General features: G+C 38.4%; 1 protein-coding gene across 5 annotated transcripts in view; it reads right to left on the reverse strand.

The window, feature by feature from the left end:
• Positions 1-3,339: 3,339 nt before the first annotated feature.
• gabrb3 (gamma-aminobutyric acid type A receptor subunit beta3) overlaps positions 3,340-16,541 on the reverse strand; it is a 50,073-nt gene continuing 36,871 nt past the window's right edge. For 3 of the 5 annotated variants that reach the window (XM_053230029.1, XM_026945586.3, XM_026945588.3), the window contains 4 exons: positions 14,566-14,718; positions 7,580-7,824; positions 6,878-6,958; positions 3,340-5,241 (listed from right to left, as the gene is read on the reverse strand). In XM_053230029.1, coding sequence (XP_053086004.1) covers positions 4,903-5,241; positions 6,878-6,958; positions 7,580-7,824; positions 14,566-14,718 — 818 coding nt within the window. In that variant the 3' untranslated portion in view covers positions 3,340-4,902. The remainder of the gene's footprint in view (positions 5,242-6,877; positions 6,959-7,579; positions 7,825-14,565; positions 14,719-16,541) is intronic. The other 2 variants (XM_034297787.2, XM_026945587.3) reach the window with 2 other exon arrangements.

Consider the following 16,541-nt stretch of genomic DNA (forward strand, 5'->3'; position numbering starts at 1 on the left):
TAGATGCGTTCAGTGGCTCTAATTCCAAATGTATGATTAATTCGAGAAAACAAAAAGTTGTCTCAGAAACAAACATTGCGATTCTAAAAATTAATATTTTTATCAGCATGAATTCAACAATAGACACTGTTACTAGATTGCTATCTCATTTCTTTAGATCTATAAACTTTGATTTGGCCTCTGGCCGAGTCAGCGTTTTGCTATACACTAGATAATGTAACTAAATAGGGAGAAAAAACTAGCACCTTGCTATAACGACCACACTCGCACTTCAAATCAGAACACTTGAAAATTAATAACTTAAGTTAGATCCCTAATGAACAGTGGTGAGGAGAAAACTCCCTGAGAAGACATGAGGAAGAAACATGGAGGGAACCCATCCTATTCCTTTTAGTAGTGGTCTTAAAAGTATACAAACCATGAACTCTTAATTGCAAGTGTTAGCTTGTTAGCTAGCTAGAGGGGTGGTTGGCTAGCAGTGGTTAGCGAGAAAGATTCTTGATACCTAGATTTTTTGGTAGTGGCTACCTAGCTTTACCTAGGTGTATGAACTATAAACTCTTCAACATTAGATTGTGAGCTAGCTATGTAGCTAGTTGTGTTAATCTCTGTGTTAATAGTTAGGCCTTTGCTTGATAACTAGAATGTTTGCTAGTTTTTTAAGCAGTGGTGTTATAATGCTCATAAGTCTCCATAGCTACATAAAATATATAATCTATAAACTGTTTAGTCACTAACCTTACCTTGTTAGCTAGCTAATTAACTAGTTAGTGTTAGCTTAAAAAAGCCTTCTTGATATCTAGCATTTTTTGTTTTTTATGTAGCGACTTTACATGTTAAACTTAGATTTAAGTGTAAAAATAATAATAAAATGCCCAGAAAGCCAACTAAGCTCCATGAGTTATCCAAACCATACTTTTTATTGATTCTGTTAGCTTGTTATCTAGCTAGGTGGCTAGTTAGTGCTAGCTAGTAACTTTCTTGATAACCAGCTTGTTTGTTAAATTTTAGTAGCAGTGTTAAAATTTAAAGCATATAAACCAAAACTCTACTGAGTTTGTTGCTATTATTATATAGCTAGCAGTATAGCTTCAATAGTTACTGTTACCTAGAAACTTTCTTGATAACTAGCATGTTTTTCACTTAAGCTGCCAAGAAAGCTAATTAGCGCCACAGGGTATGTGAAGCCTAGTATATAAACCCTAGTGTTAGCTAGGAGTTAGCTAGCTGTGTTAGCTGTGTTAGCTAGTTAGTGTTAGCTGGAAACATTCCTTCTAGCATGTTTGTTTTGTTCTTTTTTAGTAGTGGTGTTAAACATAATGCACAGAAAGCCAACTAATGTTAGTTAAAACTTTTCAAGATATCTGTGTTGCTGATGGTGTAAATATTTCATCAGAGAGATGTGAAGGTTGAAATTCTAAATTAAATAGTGGAATGGTTTGCTGGCTCTGCGCTGCTTTGAGAACAGTATCGATTAGCGATGGTGCACAGGAGTCAAAACCAAGAACAGATAAAGGGAAGGAGCTGAAGTCACACTATTTCAGCTGAACAGCCTCACGGTGTCATTTCTCCAGACTTTATCTTCTCACATCCTCATCTGCTGGCGTGACACATGGTTGATGTTGAAAACTGAAACGTGATTACGTGTTCCCTCGGCGCTGGTGGCTCTGTGAGTGCACATGTTCCCTCGGTGCTGGCGGTTCTGTCAGCGTGCATGTTCCCCGTGTGCCCAGAGGTGACACCCAGGTCGGTGCCCATGGTGATGTAGCTCACGGCAGTGCCTTGGGAGTTCATGCCTTAGCCGGTGCCCATGTGGGTGCTGCCTTTCACAGAGACACTGTTTGTGTTTGTGCTCCTGGCTGCCTTCGAGCAATACTGTTTGCTTCATAGACACCAGAACCTGAGAACCTGAGAACCTGCGGCTCTCTGCTCAGTGTTCTCTCTGTGCAGAAGGTGTGTTTCAAGACCAGAGATAAGAGTATGGGTTTGTTTTTGAGTCCATATATGGAAATGAGAATGTTTTTTTTGAGTGGCAGTGCTTTTAAAACTGGGAATGTGGGTGTGTCTTTGAATCCTTATATATATAAATGAGCGTGACTCTTGACTGGTCATACCTTTAAGACCATAGATGGAAATATGGTCATGGATTTGGTCCCAAATGTGGAATGGGAGCAAGTTTGAGCTTAAGTGCCTTTAAGACTATAGATGGTAATGTGGGAGTATCATTAAGTCCATATATAGAATTGGACTGGCCTTGAGTGGGGGTGTGTCTTTGAGTCTGTTTATAAAAATGAGAGTGGATTTGGATGGGTTTAAGACTGGGAATGTGGGCATGGCTTTGAGCCTATATATGGAAATGAGTGAGTGTGTGCACCTTTAAGGCAATTTTTGTGAATGTCGGCGTGTCTTTAAGTCCATATATGGAAAGAAGGGTGGTCTTGAGTGGGCGTGTCTTTAAGATTATATATGGAAATTACAATGGCTCTAAGAGGGTGCCTTGAAGAGCATATGTGAGAATGTGAGCATGTCTTTGAGTCCATATATGGAAACAAGAGTGGCTATAATCAGGCCTGTCTTTAGGACTGTGTCTTTGAGTCCATATATGGAATGGGTGTGGCTTTGAGTGGCCATATCTTTGAGACTGGGAATGTCGGTGCGTCATTAAGTTCACAAAGGGACATCAGTGTCTCTGAGTGGGTGTACCTTCAAGAAAGGGAATGTCAGAGTGTCTGTAAGTCCATATATGGACTGGGAGTGGCTCTGAGTCATTTTGAGTGGGTGTACCTTTAAGACCATCTTTGGGAATGTGGGCGTGTCTTTGAGTCCATATGTGCTGATGAGAGCAGCTCTGATTGGGCATATTTTTAAGGCTGAGAATGGGGGTGTGTCTTTGAATTCATATATGGATCAGGAATAACTTTGAGTGGTCATAGTTTTAAGACTTGTAATGTGGGAGTGTCTATGACTGGGATTTGTGCGTGTCTTTGAATCCACATCTGAAAATGAGAGTGTTTCTGGTGGGTGTGTCTTCGAACCACCTTCATTTCCATATATGGACGCAGACTGGGCGTACCTTTAATACCATAGATGGGAATGTGGGCCAGCCATTGATTCCATATATGGTAAAATAAGTCACTCTGAGTGTGTGTATATTTAAAAACCATAGATGGGAATGTGGGCGTGTCTTTGAAACCATATAAGGAAATGAGAGTGGCATTGAGTTGATGTATCTTTAAGACTATATACGGAAATGTGGGTGTGTCTTTGAGAACATATATGAAAATGAAAATGTTTCTGAGTGGGCATATGTTTAACTCAACACACTGTATAATAAAAATAACATACTTGAAAGAGTAAATTTTATTTTTTAAACCAATGCCCTTATCATCCCCTTCCCTTCCCCGCACAGATCTACTGATTTAGACACATATTGTTCATAGAGATGTGGTGATTTGCGGATAAACAGAAAAAAGGGTTGAACCTCAAGGTTAAAAATAAAATAAAAATGAAAGTAACTTGATATTTTGCCACAGATTTACAACATCTAATAGAAAGAAAAGGAAGGATCAAAGGAACAAGAGTCAACTACTGACACAACGTAACTGCAGAAGTGCAAAAGCGTTAAGCCTGTTAATGCGGACGTGATAAACGGAGTGCTTTGAATAAATTACATGACTCTTTCATTAGACGGCGAAGGTCATTGGTCCCTGAAGCGAGGTTAGTCACTCAGTGCGATGTCCAAAAGCAAGATGGAATACAATCGACGTAATTCTGTAGATATAAACAATAACATGCCATTGTTGTTCAGCGTACATGTGGATATAATACAAATTAATCACAGCACATAGAATACTGATATATTAGAAATATGCATTATGGGTGATGAACATCTTGGATGAACACCCTGAGACAATTTATCTTATCAAGATGGTTTTATACATGGTGCTGTCCAAACCACAAAAAAAAAATCTTTTCGTCTATAATTTAGCTTAAAGGAAAAAAATGGAGAAAGAATTAAAAAGTGGAGCTCAAGACAGCTCAGAGATTTACATAAGGCCTACGATCATATTATTAGACTTAAACATTGATTTAAAAAGGTGTCATACTTAAAAATACACATGCTAAATGTTAGTTATGTACTAAAAAGAAGAAATGATGTTTGATATAGAACAAGTCATACTGATAATGCATATATTGGCCCTGATTTAAACATTCCCCAATTATTTATTTATGCACTCGAATGATTAAGAAAGTGAAATATACTGAAGAATTTACACCAAGTGTGTGAAAAATCATGTCCCAAAAGCATTAACGTAACATAACATAACATAACATGGCTATATACAAACAACCATTCATATCCATTCATACATGATCATATATTAATCAAAAGTCAACGCAACTGCTGATGGAAAAACAGCCCACGTGGAAATCCCCCTAAATACACAATATTGCATTTCCACCATTTGGTTTAATACAGAGCCCATTTTATTGGTCAGAATTTGCTTTTCATATTTTGCAAACTGTTTTCCAAATTTAATCCTTGTTTTTCGTGTTTGCTCCTCTCGCTTTTTTTTTTTTGTCGATGCAGGTTGATATGAGTTGATTAAAAAGGGTCTGATCGCATCATGCGGAAGTCTCATGGCTTCAGAATTTCACTATAAAATTTATTATGTGTTCATGTAAATTAGATTTGACTTTTTTTTTTATATGAAGCTGTCTATAGGTTTGCACATAGTCTGTTAGTACGCAAAACGCAAAAGTCTGCATGTACAAAAAAATCCTCGAAAAATCCCGTCCTGGAAAAAAAAAGAAAAAAAGTCATCCTTCAGCTGTAAAATGGAAAAGTGTAAAGAGAAGGAAAAGGAAAAGGAAAAGGAAAAGGACGCTCGTATGTGTGGCTTAATTCACGTAGTAAAGCCAGTAGATGAGATTGAAAAGGGAAAACACGGTGGGGAATATTATCCGTGACCATCGATCGATGGCGTTGACGTCTGTAAGATCTGGGATTTTGATTTTCAGCTGCGAAGAGCGTCTGCGCAGTCGAGCCTTTTTAGGCTGCGTGTTTCGCTCCAGGCTGTGCCGCCGCGGGCCGCTCGCCTTCCTGTACTGGATCCCTGAGTTATCCAACATCACAGAGGTGGAGTTTCTGGCATCGCTGACGCTGGTGGTGATCTCGTTCCCGGCCACTTCGTTATGGATCTCCAGCGTGGTCAGCAGGATGTTCCCCTGAGAGTCCACCTGCAGGGAAAGAGCAGAATCAGCACGGCTCTGGCGCTCCGTCTCAATGATCTACGATGAAGCTGTGAATCTATAATAGAGATTTTTTTTTTTTTTGTGCAAACAAAACACATTACACAAGTCTTTATAAATAAGAATGCTGAATGTTCAAATCCAAATATCACCACATCAGCACATTATGAGTTATAAAGTGAATTAAGATGCAGTTTTAGAACATGAATTATTCGGTCCCGTGAAGTGGATGAGCTTTTCAGACGGATTCGTACAGATAAGCTGGAATGGAAATAATGCTTCTTCAATGGGTGAAAAGGTGAAGTGCGCTTAAATCAGAAATCTATTCACCTCGGACAAAATGGCGTTTACTGTAAAGTGTTTCTAAATCTCACCTGTCCTTCATCATAAAAAATATCTAGAGATTATCTGCGTGTAAATAGACCATTTTTAAGAGTGAGCTTTAATGAATTTATAGTAATTATAGTACATTTTTTAAACTTAAAAAAGCCTTTTTAGCATTTTACTTTTTAAATTTGTAATATCTTTAACAGTAAATTTTTTGACAGCAAGTGTTTAACAGTAAAGTTTTTAATAGTAAATTTTGTATCAGTATTTTTAACAGTAAATTTTTAACAGTAGGTTTTAACAAAGTAATTTTTTTCAACAGTAAATTTATAACAATAAGATTTTTACCAGTTCAATACATTTTTTAACAGTAATTTCTTAACAGTAATTTTATTTTACCAGTAAGATTTTTAAAGGTAAGGCATTTTTAACAGTATTCAAAAAATACAGTTTTAATAGTATTTTTTCTAATTATCTTTTAAAAGCATTTTTAATGTTTTTTAAACAGGAAAGTTTTAAATATTAAAATGGTGAAATGGTCATTATGAATTACTGAGATGACTAAATGTAAATGTAACATTTAACAAACATTTTGGACAAGCTGGAAATCAACATCAACATAAATAAAATTAAATATATAGGTTTTGAGAACATTTTAATTGTAAACTAAAGTATAGTGTAAATGTTCCAGTAACTTTTTGACAAGAGTTGCTAGTAAAATAATGTTTACTTAGAACATCAAATAAACTTTACAGTAACGCCTACTGTTATTTCAGTAAATCTTTTTACAGTGTAGTAGTTCTGTGTTTATTTTGTATGTGCTATTATATAATATACTGTAATATTTTGATTGCTGTGTATTAAAGGTGCGTTACATAAGCTGAGTCTATTGATTGAACAGAATACCACATAACAAAATGCTTATTTTAAAAAAAAAAACAAAGACTAATCTGTATTTTACTGAACAAAATCAATGTTGTTATTTCCCAAAAGGACGTGCTGTGTATGAAATCTGTTGTTTAGTTATTTTTCACCCTCGAATCTCTTTTGGAAAGATATATTATTACAGATCAGACATCCCAGTAATGATGTGGACCAGGATCATGGGAACTCATTACTGCTGATCTGAATCTGATCTAAATATGAAGGAATAGAGGAAGAGGAAGCAGCGAGAAGGAAAGAGAGATGGAGTGTTGCGTACTGTAAATCCACACAACGCATGAGTGAGAAAGCAAGGAGGAAACGAAGCAAGAGGCTACAACAACAACAACAACGACACACACACACACACACTCACCCCTCGTGAGTGACGGTGACCTTGTACCTGATTGGACTGTTTAACTCCCGACGCCTTGCAATTCCCTCCCTCCTGAACAGACTGGCCAAAAAAACACAAAAAAAAGAAGACCACCTTTACCTTTCACACCCGCAGGATAAAATCGATATATGATAAAACTAGAGGCCTCATTGGACCGAGCCAGACGCCTCAAACGTGGATAGAAAGCATTTTCAAATGGACTCCATTCAGCTGAAAAGTCTCAGCACGCTGTGAAGAGATGCTCCCTAAGTGGCAATGTGTGCGGTGCTCTCATGTAAAGTTGTCACAACAAAAGTAAAAGAACATTTCATAGTTTTCAGGGAATAGAGGTGCGGAAAAATCGACCTAATACGCATCAAGGAGATGTAGTGATTTCATCAGCTAATTTCTTCAGAATCTATCCATCTGGCCTGCCATGAGTGCATACTAAACGTACACTAACTCAATCAGTCAGTTTGATTTCAATGCTAAGAGCTTCGGTCTCGCTCTCTCACTGGCATCTGGTGTAACTCTATCCATCTGTCTGTGGCTAATCTCTTCTTGCCTCAAGTTCATCGTCTTCTCATCAAGAAAGATTAGCCTTTCTTAAATTACAGCTGCACTATATGTAAAGCGGGTTTACGGGATCTGGGCAGTAAAGTGAAGATGCCAGCGTGTGTATGAAATGGCATGAAGCATCACCTTGTTTCCGTCGTATTTGGTGCGGTCGTTGTTGGCTTTCTCGGCCTTCTCTGCCATTTTCTTCTGCATCTGAGGGCCTCGTCCGAAGAAGATATAATTGACGAAGGCGTATTCGAGTAGGGCTAAGAAGACGAAGACGAAGCAGCCCATCAGGTACATGTCTATGGCTTTGACGTACGGGATCTTGGGCAGCGTTTCTCGAAGGTGGGTGTTGATGGTGGTCATGGTGAGGACAGTCGTGATACCTGGGGAAGAATCGAGTTTTAACATAAAGCCATTTGTTCTCCAAACACTCATGATGTGGTAAAGGGGTGGAGCTGCTTATTTATATATAGGACAACGTTTCATTTGGAGAATCTCTTAAATAACATTTTTCTCTCTACCAAGTACCAAGAGCTGAATGCTAAATACCTGATAAGTTCTAGATATTAAGAATTTGGAGTTTGTGCCACGTACATACCCAATTAACACATATACTTCTAGAAGAAATGGTTCTTCAAGGGTTCTTTAAGGGTTTGTGTGTTTTTCCATCAGAAAAGATTCCAAGAAAACCCCTTATTATCCATTGAATCCTTAAAGAACCCTTGAAGAACCCTTTCTTTTTCAAAGAGTACACCAAGTATCATGACAGATTAGCTAAATGTTAATCACCTGACAGGTTCTAGATCTTAAGAAGCAAATAATTACCAGTAAGTCATGTCATCTGAAACATATACAACGTACTGTACACAGTGAGATCCCGGACCCATGGTGCAACATATGTGCATGATGTACACAGTGCTAACAGGACATAATAAAGTGCAATAAGAATACAAATACATGCAGGGAGGGAGTAATTGGAAACAGTGGTGGAAAAGTTTGAGAACCCTTGCTGTAGTGTGTATACAGAAATATGAAATCCCACAATGCACTGCAGTCGATTAGAGATTGAAAGCTATCGTATCAATCATAATGCACTTTAAGCGTTCCGATTGGGAATAAGGAGCACGGAGTAGGATGGAATAAGGCATCGTCAAGACTGCAATGGAAAAAAAAAGTGATGAAAAGCTTCACGCAGAAATTGGACTAAAAGTACATAGGAGGCTGTATAGACAGAAAAGTACACGGCGATACTGAGATTATTCAGAGACTCAGCCAAAAGAGCTGCGATGAAATATTTCTCGTTTGACAGCTCGGCTCTGCCGCCCACCATGAATCTGGACACTGCGGATGGCTGCTACAGATTGAGCTCTGTCACAGAGAGCAAACGCCAAAAAACGAGCTCTGCTTACTCAACGCAATTACACAATCATGCTGTCAAACACGGCGGTGAATCAGCCACTCGTCACGGCAGTGTGTGCATTAAACAACCTCTCGCCTGTTTACCATTTTACACGCTTTAAATCGCATTTCTGTGTGGACCAGGAATAACTGAAGTGGAGGCTAGTGCAGTTTTAAAGCGCTTCTCTCTGATAAAAACAAACCTCAGCTGTGCTGGTGATCAAAATGACTAAATCTTTTCGTAACGATGTATATCTACACAATAATATTTATTTTCAATGCTTTGTCCCAGATTTCTCAACACCATGACAAAATACTTTATTCCTCCTATTCCATAACAAGTTGCCAATGATTAGAATTTTCTATTTATTAACGAATGATACATCATACATTTATCAATTTATAGTTATGTTTAATGTAGTTTTACTCATGTTATAGCAGCTATAAACAGTATATTTCTTTCCCTTGAAGTTAATGAGCTTTACCTCTGGGTGTTAAAAAGTGCTGACGCTGGAGACTCCTTCCATGAAATCTGTTTATGTCCCTGTGAATGAGCTCTTACTATAGAAATGATACCATATTAGAACGAGTGCATTAATATAAACCTGCGCTACTGGCAGAGCTGCTGTTTTAGAAAACTCATCAACATCTTCTGACCAATCAGAATCCAGAACTCTACAGTGCTGTCGGATAAATGTGTTTAGAGGCTAAACACAACCAGTGAGATTAAGATAAGCTTGAGATATATTTAATGAAATATGTTTAATCTTTTTTTTTTTTTTTTTTTTTTTTAAATCAAATTACTGTACTGTGCAAAAGACAGCATCCATGTATTTATCTGAAAAGTGCTGTTTTATTCTTCTTTAACAACATACAAAAATGAAAACCAAAATTTTTTTTTGGAAATTTGTGTTTGAAAATATAAAAATTTATCTTGTCTACTAACACACTATTGGAGAATATATTAAATAAATATCTAAGGCAAAATCTATAAAACATTTAGGATGCTTAAGTCTTTACCATTTATCAAGTTATTTAAATTATTAATATTTGAAAAGAAATGTAACACAAACATACCTGATTCCACTTTATTTAACCCACCCAAACTGACATAAGCGTTTATAAATACTTATTCCAACAGGCGATGGGATAGGGGGCGGGGCTTCCAGGATATCAGTTCATATCGGAGAGTTTAAAACACCTACGCAACTGTCAATCATTCCTAATTCATATGTCGATTGGATCGTCTCTTGTTTTATTGGGGGAGAAAAAGGAAACAGGCTCTTTAGGTGTGTTTTTGAGTGAAAATTCGTGGAATGATCGAATGAAATATATACACACATATATATAAGAATTTATATATAAGAAATTTATAAGAATTTTAAATAGATACAGAAATAAAATGAAACAATAAATACCAAAATGGAGACAGTACTTTCAGATTTTAACCCTAAACCTAACCCTTACTCTAGTACATGACATCAGTACTGATAAATGTAGTCTTTATGACAGCTGGAATAATACCATGGAGTGCTTATGTAGTCATGTAGCCCTATGAACACTACTCTTAAGTAACATGTTACTGAATCTTTCCATTTCTATTTATAAGCCGGTTATTGCCCTGTCTCTGGCTCCGGATGCTTAACAGTACATATTACATTATATTACATTATATTATATTATATTATATTATATTATATTATATTATACCTAACAGCGTCAGGCTCTTAATGAAGTAAACGAGCTGCAGCGTGGTGATGAGCTTCTCACAGGCACAATAACTGCGATACAGACTTGCATTTCTGTTCTGTCCCAAATCTGATTAAAAGAAAGCCTAGGAATCATTCCTTTGAGTTAATTTAATGCAGCAGTGCATTGTGGGAAAACAGATAAAACTCCACAGTTAAAGTCAATGGCCTGTTTTGGGGTTTGGGCCTCCTTCCTAACCTGAAACATGAGCAGCGTTAGGAAACTGGAGAGTCCAAAAGATCTAACGGATGTTAATTCTTTCATTTTTTTAGCCTCACATCACCATCATCCCTACATGCTAGTCACTAGTGGGTGTGGCTTTAGTAGTAGCACCTACTTAGTGCGTTATTTGAACAGAAATATGTATTTTTGGTCCATATATAATCGAAACAGATATTAGCAAAAAAATATTTTTCAGTGAATTGTACTTTATAGTAAACAACTCTTCTTCATCTGTACACTCTACTCTAAAAGATCAGCTTCCAAAGCTTCAACTTTCAACATGCTAATAATAACGCCATTGCATTGCATTGCATTCTGGGACTTTGAGTCCAGAGTTTGCAGCAACATCTCCACTACTTCTACTCTAGATTTCTCATTCATGTAATCACTGGAAAATGAAAATGAGTGAGAAAAGAAGCTTGTGATCTGTTTTTAGGAGCTAACAGCAAAACCTGAATGTTTGAGTTTGTATATACTTTTAATTTCTTGCCATTCCAAGTGCGCTATCAATAATAATGTCACCCTATGACATCAGCACAGCAGACATCCGCTAACGTGTCACAGGAATAACACAGGAAAGCACATCACCAACCAACAAATTAGCACCACAATCACTAAACACATCATATTTAATTTTTTTCCAAACGGACGTTTCCTTTTAACTCCTGACTGAACGTGAAAGTGGTTCAACCTAATTACTAACCGCATGTCTAGTATATTCCAGCTCCCTCAGGAAAACCCTTATCTCCTTAATGAGACACTATAAAGTGGGCCTGTCCTAATTTCACCAGCTACATTAACATTTAAAGACACATTTAGCATGATTCCTGGAATCACACTGCAGAAATGCGAGCGTGACGGCCCCGTGCTGCACCGTAATGAATTCTCAGAGAACGCAGAGGCTTTGTTAGCGAGGACTTTCTGTTCCAGCTTGAATTATTCACGCGGTGTTTCCTCGGTGATGAAAGCGGGAGCTGCTTTTCAATGTTAAACAATCATTTAACAAAGACTATGATTCATCGCATCCTGACTTTATTTATAGAGACACCTAAACATGAATTAAGGGCACCTGATATACCACAGCGCTGTTGAATTCTGGATTCTGATTGGTCAGAAGGTGTTGATGAATTTTCTACAGTAGTGCAGCTTAGTTTATATTAATGCGCTTGTTCTACTACGTTATCGTTTCTATAGTAACAGCTCATTCACGGGGACTTGTACAGCAGACGCTCCACATAAGCAGATGTTCATTTGACATTTATGGAAGGAGTCTCCAGTGTCAGCGCTTTGGAACAGTCAGAGGTAAAGCTGTAAGTTTTCCCACACGTTCAGGACAGAAGAGTTTACGCTCCTTTTGGTTTCTCTGCAAAATGACAAGCTGCGTTTATTTTTTTGGTCTTATTAACTTCAAGAGAGAGAAAGAGACAGCTGTTTATAGCTGCTATAACGTAAGTGAGAATTTGTTTCACAGATGTTCCATAACATTAAATGTAACTATAAATGGATAAAAAGTATGACGTGTCATTCTTTAACACATAAAAAAATTGCAATTGTTGGCAAATTGCTCTGGTGGAATAAGAGGAATAAAACATTCTGCTGAGTGCTGTTATACTGTCTAAAGTTACTGACTCTAGTCCATTTGTTGTTCTGCACAAAGTATTGGCACCCCTTTGCGCTTTCTGTCTTCTGCCGTGTTTTTATATTTTGTTCAGAATGAGATACTGTAACTTGTGTTATGTGCAGTGCATTGGTGGTAGTTCTAAACAAAAATCGTCCAGTATTTATACCCAGAACCTTTCACGAATTAGGATGGTGTTTTTTTCTCCGCAGCATGCCCATATTTAATCAAATCTGTCAAAGAAAGAGTCACTTCCTGTATATATTTTCAACAAATATAGTCTATGCTATGTATACAACTTATGTGTACATATATGTAGTTCGTCAGCTAGCTAGTCGTGAAGAACCGAAACTGTAATGCTAACTAGCAAACATCACTGCACTAGCAATAACATCTAAATTTTTTTAAAAATTCGAGTTATTATTAAGTAAAGTGTTTGTCTCACTCCCTGGATGTATTTTTGACTAAAAGATTTTTACTTCCGGTCGCATTTTGTCCAGTCGCCTCTACAGCATCAAGTGGACCCGAAGTTTCCACATCTGTAGAGTCGGTGTGTGACTCTATCTTGAAAAGACGGCTTAATTCTCCACATAAATTGAGAAACTCGAAAACAAGAGTGTCTGACTCAATCAATCAAGCCATCGAGATGCAGAAAGAGCTTAAGGAGGAAGCGAGAGCAGGGTAACGCCATCTGCATTATCTGAGCCTCTCACATTTCCATTCGGAGATGACCGGATTCCTAAAGTGTGTGTATGTGTGTGTGAGTAATTTAGTCGGAAAGCCTGACAGTGGCCACACTAGTGCCGGATGCGGATGTGGAGGATGGATGGATGGCCTTCACCTCACTCTCGGCTCTCTCGGAGTCGTTTAAAGGCGAGATTCATTGCTCCTCTGCAGCGTGCCGAAGGACTGAAATGGAGGTTAAATGTAATTGTTTTCCAGCTGCATCGATCTTTGTGTTTTTACTGGGTTACCTGGCAGGAGAGAGAGGCAGAGACCGAGAGAGCTGGGAACTCATAATGATAATAGCAGGTGAAGTGAGATGTGTGTGTGTGTGTGTGTGTGTGTGTGAGAGAGAGAGAGGCCATAGAGACTTTTCCATCCCAATGCAAAGTGCTCTCATTTCACTGCTTAATGTCGTTAATGAGGATAGTCTTGCAAAAAGTAGACCATCATCCTGCACATGATTTTTAACCCTCTCTCACTTTCTCTCCTTCTCTCTCTGTACATCAGCCACCATGGGATGAACAGTGAGCAGATATCACTTGGGTATTTGGTTATTAACATGGTTGTGTGTTATTATTAACGATGAACGTACATCAGTGTTGTTGTTGTTGTTGTTGTTGTTGGGGTTTTAAACACCTCTGGATCAAGAACCAGTCCATAAGCAATTCAATAGCAATTCTATGGTGGTCGCTTTCTATTGACGGATGATATAGAGGGGTGCCAATATTTTGTGCTAGTCAGTAATTCTACACGTACATGTTCTAAAATGACTACTTTGTGTGAATGAGGTCACTAAAGCAAGTGCAAGTATAAAAGTAATGAATTGAATGTATGCACATACTGTACTGTATGTATTGTATTTGACTAGCGGGATGTACAGGGTTGCCAGGTCCTCAGTTTTCATGTAGATTTCTCAGACTTTTCTTGCTGCAGTGGGTTTGTTATTTTAATTATATCAATGTTTGGGTTAAAAGAAATACGTAAGCAGTAAATTCATGGCATATTACATATGCTGAATGTGGTTCTGATTAAAATGTGAACTAATAGATATTATGTAAGGAAATCCCCCCTCCTCTCACAGAGAACAGCGCTGCTTCCGTGTTTCATGTTTCAGCGGTGATGAGTACCGGATTACCCGAAATAAACATAAAACTTATCTTATCTGTTTGGCAATCTGATTGGCTGGAGCAGTCTCAGTGAAAAACAGGAAATAACTTGCTTCACGGACGCTCCAGATCATCAAATGTAACAATAAACGGATAAATGTTGTTCTTTAGCGACAAGAAATTCGTAATCGTTGGTAAATTGCTGTGGTATTAGAGGAATAAACCACTTGGGATGTGCTGTTATAGGAAAATAATCAACGTGAGGGTGGTAACAGTAACCCTGCTGGTGTGTTTAGTGTGCGTACCTAAAGCCACTCTCGCTGCTGAAGCGTCGTAGTTAATCCAGAAGGAGACCCAGGACAGGATGGTGATCAGGATGGAGGGCATGTAGGTCTGCAGGATGAAATATCCGATGTTCCTCTTCAGCTTGAAGCTGAGTGACAGGCGTGGATAAGCTCCTGAGAGAGAGAGAGAGAGAGAGAGAGAGAGAGAGAGACAGATGGGGTAGAGAGAGACAGGCTATTTATTTCCACAGGCTGTGGAGCCATACTTTATGTTTTGTTTCAGTTTCTATGGCAATGGTGGTGCAGATTTGCCTCCGTTGCTACGGCAACAGGCAGCCGTGGTGTGGTGGAATAAATAGTTTTTTTTTTCCTCGTGATTGGTTGTAGTAGCTCAGCCTTGAGCGTTCTCGCCACCACAATGAGACGGAAGAGAGGGAAAAAAGTCAACTTCTACTTAAAGGTGTTTAATAATGACAATACTGACTGCAAAAAAAAAAAAAAAAAAAAAAAAAAGACGAGGTGTCGAGGACGATGTGAGATTCGAGAGCGAAAATAAGATTTTAACACCTGAACAGAATCGAGTTAAACAGCGAACACTGAGGAAAGAAAAACACACACGATACACACACGAAACAGCTCATGTACACACAACACACACTGTTCAAATGAAGAAAGAAAGAAAGAAAGAAAAAAAGAAAGAAAGAAGGGAAAGAAGAAAAGAAGGAAAGAAGTAAAAGAAGGAAACCATGAAGGATGGCAGGAAGGGAAAGAAAGAAATAAAGAAGCATGAAGGAAGGGACAGAAAGAACAATATGGAAAGAAAGAAAGAAAAGAAGTGAAGAAAAGAGGGTGTGATATGTTCGATGTGAAAATTCCTTCACGCTATAATTTATAAATTAAATAACATCCTGAAGCACATTCTTCATTTTTATTGCTTTCTCTATAATGAGGCCATCTTTCCCATCACATCATCTCTCCCCACCCCCTCAGCCAGCTCTGATCTCTATTACATCTTCTTTCCCTTCCTCCTCAGAGGTCTGATCTCTGTAACATCATCTTTTCTCGCCACCTCAGCGAGGTCTGATCTTTATAACGTCATCTTTCCCCGTCCCCTCTGTGAGGTCTGATCTCTATAATATCATCTTTCCTCTGCTCCTCACCAAGGTCTGATCTCGTTGTCTTTCTCCTCATCCTCTACGAGGTCTGATCTTTATAATGTCATCTTTCCCCGTCCCCTCAGTGAGGTCTGATCTCTTTAACATTGTCTTTCCCTACCTCCTCACCAAGGTCTGATCTCTTTAACACTGACTTTCCCTACCTCCTCACCAAGGTCTGATCTCTTTAACACTGACTTTCCCTACCTCCTCACCAAGGTCTGATCTCTTTAACACTGACTTTCCCTACCTCCTCACCAAGGTCTGATCTCTTTAACACTGACTTTCCCTACCTCCTCACCAAGGTCTGATCTCTTTAACATTGACTTTCCCTACCTCCTCACCAAGGTCTGATCTCTTTAACATTGACTTTCCCTACCTCCTCACCAAGGTCTGATCTCTTTAACACTGACTTTCCCTACCTTCTCACCAAGGTCTGATCTCTTTAACACTGACTTTCCCTACCTTCTCACCAAGGTCTGATCTCTTTAACATTGACTTTCCCTACCTCCTCAGTGAGGTCTGATCTCTTTAACATTGACTTTCCCTACCTCCTCAGTGAGGTCTGATCTCTTTAACACTGACTTTCCCTACCTTCTCACCAAGGTCTGATCTCTTTAACACTGACTTTCCCTACCTCCTCAGTGAGGTCTGATCTCTTTAACATTGACTTTCCCTACCTCCTCAGTGAGGTCTGATCTCTTTAACATTGACTTTCCCTACCTCCTCAGTGAAGTCTGATCTCTATTATGTCATCTTTCCCCATCCCCTCAGTGAGGTCTGATCTCTTTAACATTGACTTTCCCTACCTCCTCAGTGAGGTCTGATCTCTATAATGTCCTG

This window comes from Pangasianodon hypophthalmus, chromosome 2 (assembly GCF_027358585.1).
Source record: "Pangasianodon hypophthalmus isolate fPanHyp1 chromosome 2, fPanHyp1.pri, whole genome shotgun sequence".
Classification (NCBI taxonomy): Eukaryota; Metazoa; Chordata; class Actinopteri; order Siluriformes; family Pangasiidae; genus Pangasianodon; species Pangasianodon hypophthalmus.